Source organism: Ailuropoda melanoleuca, chromosome 4, assembly GCF_002007445.2.
Source record: "Ailuropoda melanoleuca isolate Jingjing chromosome 4, ASM200744v2, whole genome shotgun sequence".
Taxonomy (NCBI): Eukaryota; Metazoa; Chordata; class Mammalia; order Carnivora; family Ursidae; genus Ailuropoda; species Ailuropoda melanoleuca.
The window spans coordinates 136,307,956-136,325,268 of NC_048221.1; the positions used below are offsets into that span (position 1 = coordinate 136,307,956).

Genomic DNA, 17,313 nt, shown 5'->3' on the forward strand with positions numbered 1-17,313 from the left:
TGTCAAATAAATAAATAAAATCTTTAAAAAAAAAAAAAGTATTAAAAAGCCAAGTCTCTACCTTTGCTTTGTAAAGAATTTTTTAACTTGAAGACTAAATAAGAAATTCAATTTTAAAAACTATTTCTAATCCTATTCCTGAGCGTGGTGTGGGTAGAAATGCACACTCTCTACTTTATGTTTGATAAGATGCTGCAGACGCCTACAAATTCCCACATCCGGGGGAATTAGCTGCGAATTTCAAATCCTCCTCGAAGACTAAAGCCTTTGTTTACCTGAGATAAGCTGATGCATTTTTAGCCAGTGTAAGAAATCTGTTTCATAAAAATTAGCTATGTTGTGTTCAGTGTGTAGAATTTCTTTAGGTGTCTGTGCTTACTGAGGAAATAAATTACTTTTTTTAATGACTGAAAAAGAAGGGCTATTGAGAATTTTATAAATTTGTTTCTTTTGTTTCCCAGAAGCTCTAAAAGTGAAGAGACCTCGTTTTGATGTATCTCTGGTTTATTTAACTCGAAAATTTATGGATCTTGTCAGATCTGCTCCTGGGGGTATTCTCGACTTAAACAAGGTTGCCACAAAACTGGGAGTGCGGAAACGAAGAGTGTATGATATCACCAATGTCTTAGATGGAATCGATCTGGTTGAAAAAAAGTCTAAGAACCATATTCGATGGATGTGAGTTGGTTTCGAACTTTTCCTGGCTTTTTTTTTTTTTTTTTTTTACCTTTTAGTGAAAATACCATGCTTGAAACAAACAAGATATTAGCAGTGTTTTGACAGGACAAACAAAGTAGAGATGGCTTCTTGTTAGGAAAGGATTCTATAAAAATTTCTCACATTGTCCCACAAGGTACATTTTTTTTTCCCTGAGTAGGACTAAATAAAAGTCATAGACCTGGAATATCATTTTGATATTACAGAAAAGTTGAATGGAATAATGATTAGTTTTAAGAGTTTTGCTTTTCAAGATCATAAGAAGGGGACATCTAATTGTTTAGGAGATTTTTTTTTTTCCAAATGATTATTGATATCAGGAGGAATTTAGTTAAGGTTGTAAAACAGTATAATGTAAGAAACACTTAGAGGCTTCCCACCCCAGGGGTTATATTCATTTGTTCTGGGGCAAAGGCAGGAATCTAATCTACCCCAGGTGATTATGAGTCACATAGGCTATGGATCACACACTGTCCTGAATGTAAAAAACAATCAGACAGTGTCTTAAAGGCAAGTCGCCTGGGTGGCTCAGGCACTTAAGCGTCCAACTCTTGATTTTGGCTCAGGTCATGATCTCAGGGTGGCGAAATCAAGCTCTGCCCTAACCGTGGAAGCCTGCTTGAGATTGTCTCTCCCCCTCTCCCCATCTGCCCACTCGTGCATGCGCTCTGACTTGCTCTTTCTAAAAAAAAAAAGACAATTGCTGAAGACTTCATATTTGATTAGGGAGGATCATGGGAAAAAGACCTTATGGTGTAGATGCAGTTATGTGTGTATATAGGTGTGTGCGTGCACGTGTGCATAAGAAGAAAGCTATTAACACTGAAAATAGGCAAGTATTGTGAATCGTCGGAAACAGTTCCAGCGTTTAGGTGCATACAAATACATTTCATTTCAGGCAAATGAAAAATCTACCAACAAAGATCATGAAATGCTTCTAAATATTGAACTTTGCTGTAGAAGAAAGTAGTTATTTTTTCAATAGTACAGAAATGCAGATTGAATTTTAATTTGAACATGTTTGCTAAAAAACATTAAATAACACTTTCAGGTTTAATATCAGATTGTATTCCGAATCAGTAATTGGAATCAGATTTGAAAACTAGTAAACCAAGTGTAAAGTGGTAACAGCCTTTTTCCTCTTTATTTTCCATACGGAAGAAAAAAAAATATCAGTGGCTTGGGTCATATCATACCAATATGATATGGTAGGTAGTAAAAACTAACGAAAATATATCTTTTAAGAATAATGAATATAGTCATTACATTCAGATAGAACCAAGNAAAGCTATTAACACTGAAAATAGGCCAGTATTGTGAATCGTCGGAAACAGTTCAGCGTTTAGGTGCATACAAATACATTTCATTTCAGGCAAATGAAAAATCTACCAACAAAGATCATGAAATGCTTCTAAATATTGAACTTTGCTGTAGAAGAAAGTAGTTATTTTTTCAATAGTACAGAAATGCAGATTGAATTTTAATTTGAACATGTTTGCTAAAAAACATTAAATAACACTTTCAGGTTTAATATCAGATTGTATTCCGAATCAGTAATCGGAATCAGATTTGAAAACTAGTAAACCAAGTGTAAAGTGGTAACAGCCTTTTTCCTCTTTATTTTCCATACGGAAGAAAAAAAAATATCAGTGGCTTGGGTCATATCATACCAATATGATATGGTAGGTAGTAAAAACTAACGAAAATATATCTTTTAAGAATAATGAATATAGTCATTACATTCAGATAGAACCAAGTAGAATATGCACATGAGGGGGAAAATACTCAGAATTTTAGCAGAACAACTATCATCTTAGTCTGTACTCCTTGGTTTTCGTAGGGACTAAAAGATTGTAACGTATCAGAAGTCCTGCTGGAAGTAGTAGAGCTGAGACTTAAACGGTGGTATTGACGCAGTCTGTGCTTGGTGANCTTATTGACTCGTCTGTGCTTGGTGAGCTCCGTCAGCTTTCCTTACTACTATTAATTTCCATAGCGTTATAATGGTTTGTTGGNGGTATTGACGCAGTCTGTGCTTGGTGAGCTCCGTCAGCTTTCCTTACTACTATTAATTTCCATAGCGTTATAATGGTTTGTTGGGTTTTTGTTTTTTTTAAAGATTTTATTTATTTATTTGACAGAGATAGAGACAGCCAGCGAGAGAGGGAACACAAGCGGGGGGAGTGGGAGAGGAAGAAGCAGGCTCATAGCGGAGGAGCCTGATGTGGGGCTCGATCCCACAACGCCGGGATCACGCCCTGAGCTGGGCAGACGCTTAACCGCTGTGCCACCCAGGCGCCCCTGTTGGGTTTTTTTAATCCCTGTGTAAGAGACTAAAAATAGGGACCAAAACCAGTTTGTGTACCGGAAGAATAATGGTTGTCTAAAATAAAAGGTCACGGGTGATGTTCAAGTACCTAGTTTTGTCTGTCAGTTTGTGAAGTACCTGGTGTAAGCATTTGGAGAAGTTCCAGTAACCCAACTTGTATTCTCTGTAATCTCCTAGATGTTACTGATGGTGAGTTTTTTTGTTTTTTTTTCAAATACCTTTCTTTTAAAGAGGATCTGATCTTAGCAATTTTGGAGCCGTGCCCCAACAGAAGAAGCTGCAGGAGGAACTTTCTGACTTATCAGCAATGGAAGATGCTTTGGATGAATTAATTAAGGATTGTGCTCAGCAGTTGTTTGAGCTAACAGATGACAAAGAAAATGAAAGATATCCTTTAACTCTGTCCTTTTTTTTTTTAACATTTTATTTAAATTCAATTTAATTAACTTCGACTGTATCATTAGTTTCAGAGGTGGAATTTAATGATTCTTCAGTTACATACAACACCCAGTGCTCATTATATCAAGTGCCTCCTTAATGCCCAGCACCCAGCACCCCTCCAGCAACCCTGTTTGTTAACCCTGTCCATTTTTTTTTTTTAAACTTATCCTTCCAAAGTAGGTTATTTTAAGTAGTAGGGTCAGCTTGGGATTTAATTAATAGATTCAGAGTACAAAATCAGACCTTTAGAAGTTTTAAAAGTAAGTGAAGGTTTAATGGTGTAGTGTCAGACGTACACAAATTAATTGCCTTTTGCTCATTTGTATGCTGTTTGTTCAGGTTAATTGCTGCCTCGTGACCATGTACCAACATCTGTGTTTGCATTTAAAATAAAAATAGTGGTGCATTCCTGTTTGTTTTCTTAGAATGCTGTAAAGATAGTAAAATCTCTGTTGGCGTTTGTGAAATTCAGCTTTCCCGAATTTGTTAACTGGAGTTTATTTCTGAAACAGAATGAAGTTGTCATTGAAACGGCCCTTGAGCTGCTTTTCTGGCCCACAGAGCCTGGTGGAGCTGGCTGCGCCTCGGGGCCAGCAGGGGAGACTGGTTTTTGGTGGCGATCTTCTCCTGGGTCTCCCGGACCCAGCTGCTGCTCGGTTCTTGCCGCACCTCTGTGAGGCGTCCCTGGTTCCCAGCGGTTCGTGCTTCACATTTACTTTAACTCCTCATCAGTCAAACTCCTCTATTTCCTTAGTCTGGTTATTGGAAGGAAACTAAATGCTGTTCCTCTACCCAAAAGTCTATAAAGTAAACAAAAAATGTTGGGAAAACCCAGTAAATCACATAATTGGTAAAATTTCAGGAGACACAGTAAAACAAGAAGAAAAAATTCACGTAGTGAGCTGGAAAAGAATTTGGGATGTGAGAAACCCCACGAGTACACGATGGCCCTGAAACACTGATTCTCCAAGTTGCTTCCACTCATTTACAGATGTTTTCCTCCTTGTATTGTGGGAGAGTGTCATCAAAACTGGACATTTGTCCCCAAAAGTTCTCAGAGTGAGATCTAACAATGAGTGGGGAATTGGGGGGGTGGGTAGGAACTAGTTAAACACCTTCACCAGAGTTGTTTTGTGTGCGTTAATATCACAATGCTAGAGTTTAAAGGAATGCTTCGAGTTATAAATATTGTAAAACACTTTGTAAAATCTTAAGAATTGCTTATGAAATAATAATTACATATGAAATAATTTCTTACCAATTGCTTTCCTTAATTGTGCATTTGTATCCCATAAAAACTACAGAGGTTCTAACATGACACTTGTATGCATGTATTGTAAGAGAGAAATGATCTCCTCCGTCAGTAGCATTCTGCTTAGAGACCCTTGACTGGTGTTTACACTAGCATATGTGACGTACCAGGATATTCACAGCATTCAAGCCTTCCATGAACAGATTGTTATTGCCGTGAAAGCTCCGGCAGAAACCAGATTGGATGTTCCGGCTCCCAGAGAAGTAGGTATCCTGCATTTCTAAGAGGAGTTTTTAAAGAGGGAGGCAGGTGCTCTTGTCGCAGGCATAATGACTTAGTAACCTTCACGCGCGTTTGCTGCCTACCTGATAGGGAGGCACTTTACGCATTTTAACTGTGTTTCGAGTAACACAGCAGATGAACTGGTCACAATTGTTATCCTCTTAAAGGTGAGGAGTCTGAAGCACAGAAAAATCAACTTTCTCATGATCACACAGTAAGTGAAGAACCAGGTAGCTCGGCTTCAGAGTTTGTTCTTAATCATCGTACTGTACGTGTACTATATACACCGTCGTGCCTATGGTACAGTCGTAGACCGTGCTATACTGGAATGCCTCATTGTTGAAGTTCCAGAAGGAAAATCTGGTGTCAGCGAAGGCTCTAAGGGATTAATTCGACCCAAGCTCATCAAAGACTAATGAGTAAACTGGAACACTAAGTGGTACATTCAGAATGAGAAGTGAAATCGCGGTGTGAATGCAGATACTCTCATCAGCGGCTTAGCACACTCCTTCCCTTGCAGGAAAGTTTGTATTGAAAGAATTGTCATCAGAAGGTTGCTTGGTAAGGATGGGGGAATCAGAACCAAGGAATGTGGCCATGCTTGTGACAGATCGTCAAGTTCTGACAGCCTGATAGACCCATCGGAGCTCATAATGATGGCCTCTGCCTTGCTCTAGGGACTCCCCTTCCTCCTACTGAAGAATATTCTGCACTCATCTATCCTTTTATCCCCAGCAGACCACTGTCCAAGTGAGCACCTGTGGTGTTACTTGACAGTGAATTATAAATCAGTTAAGGGACAGCTTTTAATCTTGTCACACTCGACTTGTGAATTCTGGGTGGTGTTTCCTCGTTATTTTGTTTAGATCTGGATATATTCCAAGTCTCCTACATAACTTTTGTGTTTAATAGGAGTCATTTGAGAGATGTTTAAGCTTTTTTTAAATAATTAACCACTAATCTTTCAACACATCCTTACTTGGGGACATGATAGTCCATGCTGCAGTGACTGACGAGGTTTTGGGTTTTTTCCCCTGTGCTATGAGCTGCTTCAGGCTATAATTGCTAAATTTTGCTGAGCTTTTGGATCACACCCAAGACTTAGAGTCCAGTTTAAAGGCCGGTGAACATGGGCCCTCTGGGCAGCCATTCTCAGCAGTAAGTAAGTGGGAGTAGCAGACGGGTACCGTGCATTCAGTGGCGTCCAGGGCGAGATCTGGGCAGCTAGAGTCAGGGTGGCTGCACTGGCCTCAGGTCAGATCTGGCTTGCTAGATTTTTGTACATCATATCACTAGGACACAGCCACATACCCATTTGTTTAGACATTGTGTCTGGCTACTTTCAGTCTATAATGGCAGAATTGTGTAGTGGTGACAGGGATGGTATGGCCCGCGAAGCCAAAAATGTCTACTGTCTCACCCTTTACAGAAAATGTTTGTCAGCTCTGATTTGGTGAAATATGAAGTCCTCAGCTGGCTGCCGGTTCTGAGCAGCGTTAAGAGTTTATTTTCTGGAGAAATAGGTCTTGAGTTGCATAAGCTATACCATTCAAACCAGACGTGGCCTGGCAGTCTAGAACCTGAGCATAGCTGCTCTTTCTCGAGCCTACGTGTTGGGTCCCTGGAAGCCACAGAGAAGGCGACACGAGGTTTTGAGACTGTCTGATAAGCTGCATCTCCCTGGGCCCTGTTGTGAGATCCCAGTGAGATGTGTGGAGCAGGAGGGAGCTTGGTGTCTGTACATAGCCCAGGCCTCACCACCTGGAAGGGCCGATAGCAGACTGTGTGACACTTGAACCTCTTCCAGTCAGAACAACAAAGGAAATCATTTATAACTAGACCTGTTCCTTAAGAATTTAGCGTAAATTGGTTCATTCCCAAGTTTCGGCGCATGCGCGCACCACACACCCAAACACACACACACACACACACACACACACAAAGAATTTAGCATAATTCTCAGTAGAAGCACCCTACTTCCTGATAACTTGCAGGAAAAAAAAATTTAATCCTGAGTAATTGAGAGCTCCAAAGCCAGAAGACGTGAATGACCATAATTAATAGTGCTTTATATGCAGTTCTTTGGACTGTTTTTACATTACTGAGGTGTGCTTGTGTGGCTCCCGCCCTCTGACTTTTTCATGCGGACAGAGAGCGGCCCGTTCAGTTAACGCCGTGCCTCTTCAGCGGTAGGAAGATCGAAACGCGCCCTCGGTTAGAGACTGCCGGGTGTTTCAGATTTCTCTGTCATCCGAACACTGACTGTGGGCGCTCAAGTACAGACTCCTAGAAGGGGTCATCTCCTTGAGTAGAGAACGGTGGGCTCCCGAGTATGGAGGTGTTCATGTCCCAGCCCCGAAGTCATGTCTGGATAATCCAGTTGGCGGTGGCAGCGCCGTGAATTGGCCGGTGGCTCGGTGGCCGATGCCGGAGCGATGAAAGCCAAGTTCATGATTCTCTCAAACAGGTTAGAAAACCACCAGAACTTAAATTTTCAGAAATATCCCCTGAATTGAAACTCTGGCAGTTCTAGTAAGTGAAACAGTATCATTAGTGAATTCTCGCATTCATCCTGATGTGTCTTTTTTATGGTATCGTATGTGTCTTTTGCCAGGACTCTATCACAGTGCATATAAGGAGCACCAGAGGCCCCATCGACGTGTATTTATGTGAAGTGGAGCAGGGCCACTCAAGTACTAAAGCGTCTGGCGGTGCAGGCGCCTCCTCTAAAGACAGGCGTCCGGAACACGCCGAGAAAGGTAACTGTACCGAGTCTGTCAGTAGGAAAATTTAAGATTCTAATGGCTTTTGATGTATATATAGTCTTATTATGGTCTTAGAGATGTTTTTACACGTTCTAGCTACAGAAGCGTGAGTTAAAGAATGACAAGGTAATTCTTAACTATGGTTTAGACTATTTCTAACAACTTGATGCTTAAATTCCATGTAGTTTTGATCTCGAAAACGTAGAATTACAGTTGGTGCCGTGGTGGTGCCGCCTGGTGTGGTCTCTGCGTGCAGGAAGCCGTCTGCATCCTGTGACAGGTGCTGTCAGCGCCCTTCTGAGTTCCAGTTTTCTCTTGTGAGACTTACGTCAGCCTCATGCCATTAGCATAACGATGCGGTTCTTGACCGGGGTTCCTCAGCCTTTTTCTCAAGCACTTGAATTATAGGTCCTGGTACCTGTCTGCCTTTCAGACCCTCACTCAGGAGAATCTCTTCCATGTTTGTTATTTTGCAGAAGAAAATCCTCCACAGCAAAGTGAAGAATTGCTTGAAGTGAGCAACTGATAGCATTTGCGAAGTCGGGTACCGAGTCCTTGGGGAACATCCCATGTGGATGAATTATGTATCAAGTTTGATTCTCAGAGCAATAAATCATCCATGAAATCCTCTGGTTCTGTCGGCAGTGTCGAGGCCAGTGGTGGCTTTGAGAAGTTCATTACTTCGATTACTGGATAATTATGGTTTCTGCATTTGAAAACAACTCTTTTTATAATTACTCACTGCTTTTTGTCGGTGAACGAGACATCTTGTTTACCGAAGTGACTTCGCCATGAAGAGAATCACGGAGACAGACGGTCAGGCCTGCAGCGGACAGCGTTTCGCGGACTCTGCCCTTTCCTTCAAGGATCATGTGTCATTATCACAAAGAAATTGCCTTACATGGGTTCACGTCTGCAGTTAGCTGTTAAACGTTGGATGGGTGTACCCAGGCCTCTGAATGTGATGTCTTTGTATATATCTGTATAATGTTTAGATTCCTTATGTAATATGTCTAAGTCAAACTTTTCACCCTTGTACAGCCAAAATAATGTATATATGGAAAGTAACAGACAAATTCTCTAATTTCTGTGGTATCTATAACTTATTAGAATCCTCTGAATGGGGGTTAGAGGAAAGTTTTTTCCGAACTTCTACATATAGAAGTATCATAAATATGCTATACATTTAAAGTTCATGGATTTAATTAAAGTATTTCAATATGGTTCCCAGTGCTGAAATTGAAATCTGATACGTCTTGATTTCAAGCTCCCTGTAGGGTTATCGTGTCTGAGCAGACTGGTGGCATACCTGAAAGCTTTAGGGACAAGTATAGAAATACTATCAGGTAATGGCTTAATTCAATGCAAGACATGAATTTAATCATGATGAAAATTGGAAACTATTTTAACCTTTTTGCAAGCAGATTTTGTAATACATTTCTGTATGCAGCCTTGCTTTTCAATCAAAGGGGTTTGCTTTTGATGAGTTAGTTGTACCCTGCCCTCTCTCCAGCTCTAGTCCCACATTTCCAAGTACCTAGCTCTCTCTACCTCATTGGGTAAGTCATTTACCACTCTGTGCCTCAGTTTACTCAGTAGTTTACCATTAGACTGTGAGCTCCTTGAGGGACTTTGTCTTAATCATTGTTATACCCAGCGCCTTGCACCATGCCTGGCACATCAGAAGTGCTCAATAAATGTTTGAACAAATCAGCGAGTGAGTGAGTGAGTGAATTGTAAAACTGAACTAATGATACTTGGCTTGTCTACCATAGAGGATTCTGATCAGCTCATTCAGATTCAGATTTTGAGGTGCTCTGGCTTTCTGAGAGAGATTTGAAGCAACTTGAAATTAAGGTCATGTTAAAAAATATTTTAAAAAGGAATCAAAAATCAAAATACTGAAAGATAACTGCAGAGCGTCTGGGATTCATTTACCTCCGCGTTCTGCAGGGGAGATTCGGCGGGTGTCTGTTCGTAAGTGATGGCTGAACCCATAGGAGGAGGTGAGCCCAGCCAGCGGGAGGGTAAGCCGGAGAAGACAAGAGGCCTGTGACCGTTACACTTATGGGGAAATACAGAATAAAAGGCCTTTGCTGAGCGGGAATAACGGGCCGGGGGAAAAGAAGAAGGTAGTGCCCCCAAAACCAACAAAGGCAGCGTTGCCAAAAGTGACCACATCGTCTGAACAGCAGGTGGCTCCTTACCTGTGCTGTGTGACGACTGTTCTACTTTACACGTTGTTCTGAGGGTGAAATGAGGTCATGGAAGCGAAGCTCCTTCGTCAGCTGGAGACACGTTCTACGAATGAGCGCTATCTTCGGGTGTTTGGTCACCATCGTTACAACTGCTGAGGCACGTGTGCTCCGGACTGGCTCGGTGGCTCTCCCAGCCCCACGCTCCGCATGGCGGCCCGGCTCCCTGTGTGCACACCGCTGCCCACCTTCCTGCCGCCTAGCCCTGGTCAGAAGCCTGCGTGTCCCCTCTGTCCTTCAGGCTGAAGTCCAAACTCTCGGTAGAAGGCCTCCGGGCTGGCCCTGCCCTAGCTTCCGAGCGTGTTAACTTTCCGGATGACAAGGCCCAAACCAAACGGGTCTGGGTGTGTTCCTGAAACGCGCAGTGCACTTTGTCCTCTCTGTGCCTTTGCTGTTACTCTTAGTCCTGGAATTGTCATCCTCTTGTCTGTTTTCAGAATTCCGTCTTCGTTCCCGACCTAGCTTAAAGCCCTCATTCCACTTCCCTGCCCTCGTATCTACGGTCAACACCCAGTGTTGGGTGGCTTTCCCACCTGGCACTGCGTGCTCTCGGAGTGGAGGGACCGTATCTAATGTGTTTGTGTTCCTCACATTTCTGTACAGTTCCATACGTTTTTGCTGGTTGGTAAGAAAAGTGACCTGATTTCATTCCACCCAACTCCCAAGAATTTAAAAACAAACCCTGATTTTGCAGAAACACAGACCAACAAACTGAATTTTCACTGGAAAAAAAAAATTGCACGAATTTTGCATTTTGTTCAAAGTTACAGCACATCGGCCTAACTGTCCCTCGCCTTAGGACCTTGTGGTGTGAGCGCACAGTTTTCTAGAGGGGGCTTTAAACGTGAGATAGTTACGAGCCCTTGCGACCTGGGGTTTGGTCCCGGGGATGCACGTGTGGGCTGCTGTCGAGTTCGATGCCAGACGTTGCACAAGTGAATGGTCGCACCACTAAAGGCTTAAGGACCCGAAGACAGAACCAGCATTTCTCTTGGGAGCGTGAACGGGAAGTCATGTCTCAAAATCTCAGAAATCTGCTACCTGCTATCTGATTATCTCCCAAAATTAAAAATGGAAAGCAGAATACAGCCACGTAAGTCATTACAAGCGAGCCCCCGTCAGTCACACTGTGAGTTGGCTGTTGTGGCCGCGAGGCTGAGGACGAGGCGGCTCCTTCTGGCTTTGTCGCTTGCTCTGAGCCCTGGGACAGAGCTGGCCGGTGTTCTCCCGAGGCCCCCCCATTGTTCTCACAGGTGAACAGGGCTGTTTGGGTGGGCTTCAGAGGACAGGAGGTGGGGGCTCAGTAGAGAAAGGGGGGGTATGTGGTGAGAAGGTAGAGAACAGCGAAAAATGGGAGAGAAGGAAGGCTTTTCAGGAGACCGGCTCTGGCTTCAGGGGGGACTTTAAATTGGAGTACGACTCAGCCTCTGCCGTCCCGTCACTCACCTCTTCAGAGGAAAAGGGGTGGCTTCTCTGACAGTGAGTTTGGAAAATGGAACTGGGCTTGAAAGGCTCAGTCCCTCCTGGGTTTCCTCTCTTTTCCTGCCTGTGCACGTGGGCACCTTGACTCCCCCAGTGGAGCCCTGTGGTGGCTATGCCCGTGGTTCTCAGTGGGGGGAAACATGCCCCAGGGGACGTTTGGCAGTGTCTGGGAACACTTTTTTTGGTCTAAATATAAAGTTTATCTTGGGGCACCTGGGTGGTTCAGTCATTCAAGCATCTGACTCTGATTTTGGCTCAGGTTATGATCTCAGAGTCATGGGACCGAGCCCTGTGTCCAGCTCCGTGCTCCATGGAGAGTCGCTTGGGATTCTCTCTCCCCCTCTCCTTCTGTCCTGCCCCCCAACTCGCGTGCACTCTCTCTCTCTTTAAAATAAATAAATCTTAAAATAATTTTTAAAATTAAGAAAAAGATAAAGTTCATTTTTCTGAAATGTTCCAAAACTTAGTGTGCACTGAACGTAGGAAATTTAGGAAATTAGATAAACTGCTAGTTTATTCCCATTATTTAATCTGGTGGTTAGTTTGTTAAGTTGAAGTTCTATATTGGTTTGAGAGTGATTGGTGGTGATAAAAAAACTATCCAGAATGATGAGTTATGACATATCTGGGCTTTAAAAGGATACCATGGTCCTGAAAATGCCAGTTTATATCTTTTAGGAATGGGCCAAATGTAAATACATATAACCACGGCTGTCAAGCACTGTAAACAGAAGACAGTTGCTTATAATCAACACAACTGACTCCGAGTCCGTTTGTTGGCTTCTCACGTGGTGGATTCTAACTCAGGTTTGCAGAATGATTGCCATCTAGTGGAGAATCAATAGTTGTTCCGTTTTCTTCACTTGCTTTCAATTAAGCAGATGCTGCTAGAGAATGGCTTTGACTTTAAAAAGAATTTTTCAGGTCTCATTCTGGTTGATAAAGTGAATTTGATACTGATTTTTATGCATTAACATTTAAATAGAATAACTTAGAAAAGAGAAATGTACAGCTGCTAACTTAAGAAACCAGCATAATATCTGGGCGACGTCCATTTTTCTGTCCTTGTTATCATCTAGTCTGCAGACATCTTGCTTGTCTTGATGCTGCTTAGGATGTCACACTGGTCCAGGACGTTGGACCCGCTGATCTGGAAGCGGCACATAGCTCAGATGTAAGACGTACGTGTGCCAAGGTGGCAGACAAACCAACTCTTGCTAGCAAGTACTGTCTCAGTCAGGGTCCCGTAAGAAAACCTGGGTAGGTTTTGTCGTCAACTATTACAACAAAGGTGAGTTAGTCCAGGAAGGGAAGTAGCAAAAAGGGGACACTGAGGTGGCAAACATCTGACGGGAGCCAGAACAAGGAAGAAAGCCCCTCCCTCCTCCTCCTGCGCTCCATTCTCTTACCATTGCTTCCTCTCCCAGCCCAACCAGCTGGCAAGGGGTTCAGGAAATGGAGTTTGCAGAGCCCAGCCCCGGACGACGGAACAGAATGGGAGGGCACGCCTGGATCTGAGAGCGTAAACACCCAGTGGAACCCGAGAGCCGCCCCCCGGCTCTGCCCTCCACCAGCTCTAACGTTAGGCAAGTCCCCCGTCTGCTCCTCCATAGCTTCATTGTCATCGTCTTCTGTAGTTCGCAGTCTGTGATGCTAGGTTGGCCCCTGACTCCAAGACAACCCAAAGTCCAGGTGCATGGCTGAGACAGGAGTTGTTTCTTAGATTTGCATTCTGAGGGTGTGTTTTGTAGCATGGTTTGACCTGCGTGAGCACCCGCCGGCCTCATAGGGGGCTCTCATCTGTCTCATCTTCACCGTCCTTTACTGGGGTCAGGACAAGAATTTGCACAGTGATGTATGGCTCCTTCGCCCCCAAGGCTTCCTTACATTCTCTTCGCGCGTCTTGTCAGGGTCCGGGCTGAAGAGAGGGCTCCTCCCCAGCTCTCGTCTCCAGGTAGCCTGAAACTGCAGGGAGGGGAGGGGGCCCTGCAGCCTCTTCACAATCCGCGAGCGGTGTCTACAGAGGTGGCCACTCCAGCCGTTCACCCTTCCTGGACGGTGTAGCCCGCTGGTCCTTACACTGCCCACGGTCCAACACACAAGCCCCAGGCTCGCGAGCAGAGTGGGTGTGTGTCTGGGGCTGGGAAGGGCTTCCCAGGATTCTGCACCATCTCGGTCACGGTGCAGAGGTGCTGTGTAGGCGGAGAGAAGAAAACCATTCGCTCTACATCAGATTGGCAGCCGAGTTCTCTGCACATTTCTTCTAGAATCTATTCTAGGTCTTTGCAAAGGCAGCTGCTGTAATGGAAAAATAAAGAACATAAAAAAAATTGATGGAGAAAAATTACTTTCCGATTGAACCAGACGTGCATGGGGCCTGTTAATAATTTGTACGTACTCAAAGTATTTTTGATGTACAGGGCCTGGCACATAGCACATTACAATAGAGGTATTCGATTAGTTAAAAAAGTGTCATGGAGATGAGGCTGATCTGGATTCTGTTTTAGTTGCAGCCGTAATTGAATGGATATTTATACTTGGGTCTCAATCAGTCCTCGGAGGGTCTCCTTCCCTGGTAGGAGCCCGCTGCTTCTTTCAAGGCGCTGGGCTGACCCATGTGCTAAGGCAGGGGACAGATGGAGCCATCCACAGCCTTCCATGCACCCTTTTGCTGCCATGAAAGCTCTGGCCAAAAGCCAAATGAGTTTCGACTCCCAAGGAAGTGGATGGTGATTCACAGGCTTTCTGTTCCCCTTAGGGAAAAACTGCAGTACGTCTGATGTTAGTTTCCGACGGTCGCCTGTAGCGGGTGCTTCTGTCTTCGGCGCTGAGTGTCAGAAGAGCCTGATGCGCTGTCCTTACCTGTGAGTCAGTTCTGCTAAGCCCATGCTATAACTAGCCTTATGCCCAAGAGGTACGTAGGTTGGAGCCGGTTTTGTGGCTCATTAGTACGCATCGCTGTGACCGTTCTGTCCCCTTCCTCTGTGCCCCGAGCCCCCCCGGCTGTACCCACAGTCCTGCCAGGCAGAGGCAGCAGCTACTCTGCGCTGAGGCTCCTGAGCATGCCCAGACCTTTCTCAGTCCTGTTCAGAGCGTGTGCCCACAGCCTTCCTGGCCAGCCGTCACAGGAGCAGGGAAAACATTTGGGGGAAGTGCACTGCTTCCGTTGTCCTGATCACAAGACCCAGGAGGACGTTTTGGATGCTAAGGCTCCCGTTGAAGGCGCACAGACATCTCCAGGGAAAAGTGCACACCTTCTAGGGAAGGAGAACCAGGCAAAGCAAACCTAGACTCACCGTCAAGAAGGCACTCTTAACGCGGATACTCTTAGATCTGAAGGGAAAGCCCGAATATGGATGACAAATGAGGATTCAAGGCTGTCACTCTTCATCTCATGGCTGAATTCAGGTCACGCTGTTGAAAAATGGCAGAGGTGTGGGGCAGGCATGACAGCGGTCCCCAAGGTGTGGAAAGGTCTACTCGCCAGGACGCAAAGCCACAGGGGCAGGAATTAGAGACTGGGTGTTCACTCCCAACTACCAACCTCCTGCTTGGGGCTTATAACATTGTCGTCTTGATAATGACCCAAAGCAGGCCTTCCCACAAAGCCTGTTTCCGGACCTGGAATGGAGAATAAGACAGAAAATGTGGGAAAGAGTGGTCCAATTTCACAATGAAAAGGATTAAAGTAGACTTCCCATGAAGAATGGATGCTGCAACTTATGGCTTGGTGTGATTCTCAAAAAAAAAAAAAAGTCCCTTTCTCAGTAATGTAAGAAGTCAGACTTCACATTTTTTAAATAGTTACAGGGGCACCTGGGTGGCTCAGTCAGTTAAGCGTCTGACTCTTGATCTCGGCTCAGGTCTTGATCTCAGGGTCGTGAGCTTAAGCCCTACATTGGGCTCCAAGCCCAGTGTGGAGCTCACTTAAATAAAAATTAAAATGAACTAAACTAAAATAAATAATTACGAAGAAATGAACATCTGACAAACAAAACACACTCATCCTGGTTATCATGTTCAGGCTGTCAAAGATTAATAAGTTCACTAATTACATCGGAATTAAAGCAATATGAGAGAGGGAGACATTCTTGGTTAGCCTAATATGTCCAGAAATCACATTAAGATGAAAACAAGGTAAGCATCATTTTGGTATTTTGGTCTCGGCAGGTCTCTTATTTCTCACAAAGTTACAAATTTCAGTGAGAGAGACTGAATTTCCAATTCATAGAGGACAGAATGCTTTTTATATATTAGGACTTTTATTTCTGTTTTAAATCTTACTCTGTAAACCTTCACTATCCAGTATAGGATACATTAGCCATATGTGGCTATTTAAATCTAAACAGTCATTCATTCATTCATTCATTCATTCATTCATTCATTCATTCATTCATTTTTAGGTGGGCTCCATGCCCAGCGTGGAGCCCAGCACAGGGCTTGAACTCATGACTCTGAGATCAAGACCTGAGCTGAGATCAAGATCAGACACTCAACAGAGTGAGCCACCCAGGTGCCCCTAAATTGTAATTTAAAATTAAATAAAATGCAAAACTCAGTTCCTGAGTCCCACTCACAACATTTCAAGTGCTCAGAGGCCAGATGTGGCAGGTAGCTCCCACCCTGCACAGCACTGAGAACATTTTTGTCTCAAGGAGTTTTATGAAACAAAATTCTACAAACTTTTATCATAGCAACCCACCCCAAATCTTAATACATTATAACTTCACCAATTTACACGGCATTATGTAAAATATTTAATCAAGAGATGTTCTATTGTCTAAGATTAATCACAGGGATTCTCATCAGAAGTGAAGCTATTAGGCGCGCCTGGCTCAGTCGTTGGAGCGTGTGACTCTCAGTCTCAGGGTTGTGAGTTCAAGCCCCACATTGTGCGTAGAGATTGCTTTAAAAATCTTAAAAAAAAAAAAAAAAGAAGTTAAGCTATTAAAGTAGCGAAGCTGATTTATCTAGCAGCGTGGTTATCAGTAAAGCATTTTAGCCACGGATTTTGTATTACTGGCAAATATGGAACACATCTAAATGAAATATAAACTCAGAAACCAGCGGGCTGCATAATCAAAGCAGATTGATCAGTGGCGTTGAGCCAGAGTCTTGGGTGCTCATGACTGGATGAGTCTCATAGAACAAGTGTGGTGACCTTTTCACTGGTCTGGTATTGCTTGCTTGCTTTCTTTCTTTCTTTCTTTCTTTCTTTCTTTCTTTTCTTTTTTTTTAATCTCTGCTCCTTTTTCCTCAAAAAAAGGAGGAGGAAAAAAATTATGTAATCCTTATATGTCGTTATGAGACGAGAAAGAATAAATTAAAAACTGAAGAAACAGAACTGGGCCTCTTCCTGTGAGTGAAACAAACATGGTTAATAGTTTTATGTATCCGTAGTATCTTTTATTTTTTCTACGAGTGTGCCGTAGCCCGTAGAAAGAATCCATACTTTGAACTGATTTCCCATTTGGGAAAATATTTTCACGTTGGCGATTTCTTAGCCTCTGGTTGACAAAAACAATTTTACATAATGCAATGTAATTGTTGGAAAAAAAATCAGCCTTGAAAGAAACATTGAAATGTTGCTTGTTAATAACCTTTGAAAATACATGTTTCATTTAACATATGGTTACTTATTCAAATCATATAAGCTGGTGAATGAGAGATAAGGTCATGGCACTGACTTGCTATTTATATTGCTGAGTACTCGTCAGCTTTCTGGAGAAGCTGAACAGCATGTCCAGTACTTTGCAAAATTCTTTGGGATCCTCTAATGATAACTTCAGT

At 43.4% G+C, this 17,313-nt stretch overlaps 1 protein-coding gene across 7 annotated transcripts in view; it reads left to right on the plus strand.

The window, feature by feature from the left end:
• Window positions 1-9,497, plus strand: part of E2F6 (E2F transcription factor 6) — a 25,578-nt gene extending 16,081 nt beyond the window's left edge. For 5 of the 7 annotated variants that reach the window (XM_034659897.1, XM_034659899.1, XM_034659903.1 and 2 more), the window contains 4 exons: window positions 3,278-3,433; window positions 4,888-5,002; window positions 7,636-7,780; window positions 8,263-9,497. In XM_034659897.1, the coding sequence (XP_034515788.1) occupies window positions 3,278-3,433; window positions 4,888-5,002; window positions 7,636-7,780; window positions 8,263-8,312 (466 nt within the window). In that variant the 3' untranslated portion in view covers window positions 8,313-9,497. Of the gene's footprint in view, window positions 1-332; window positions 679-2,649; window positions 2,672-3,277; window positions 3,434-4,887; window positions 5,003-7,635; window positions 7,781-8,262 lie in introns of those variants that run through there. The other 2 variants (XM_034659898.1, XM_034659904.1) reach the window with 2 other exon arrangements.
• The last annotated feature ends 7,816 nt before the right edge of the window (window positions 9,498-17,313 follow it).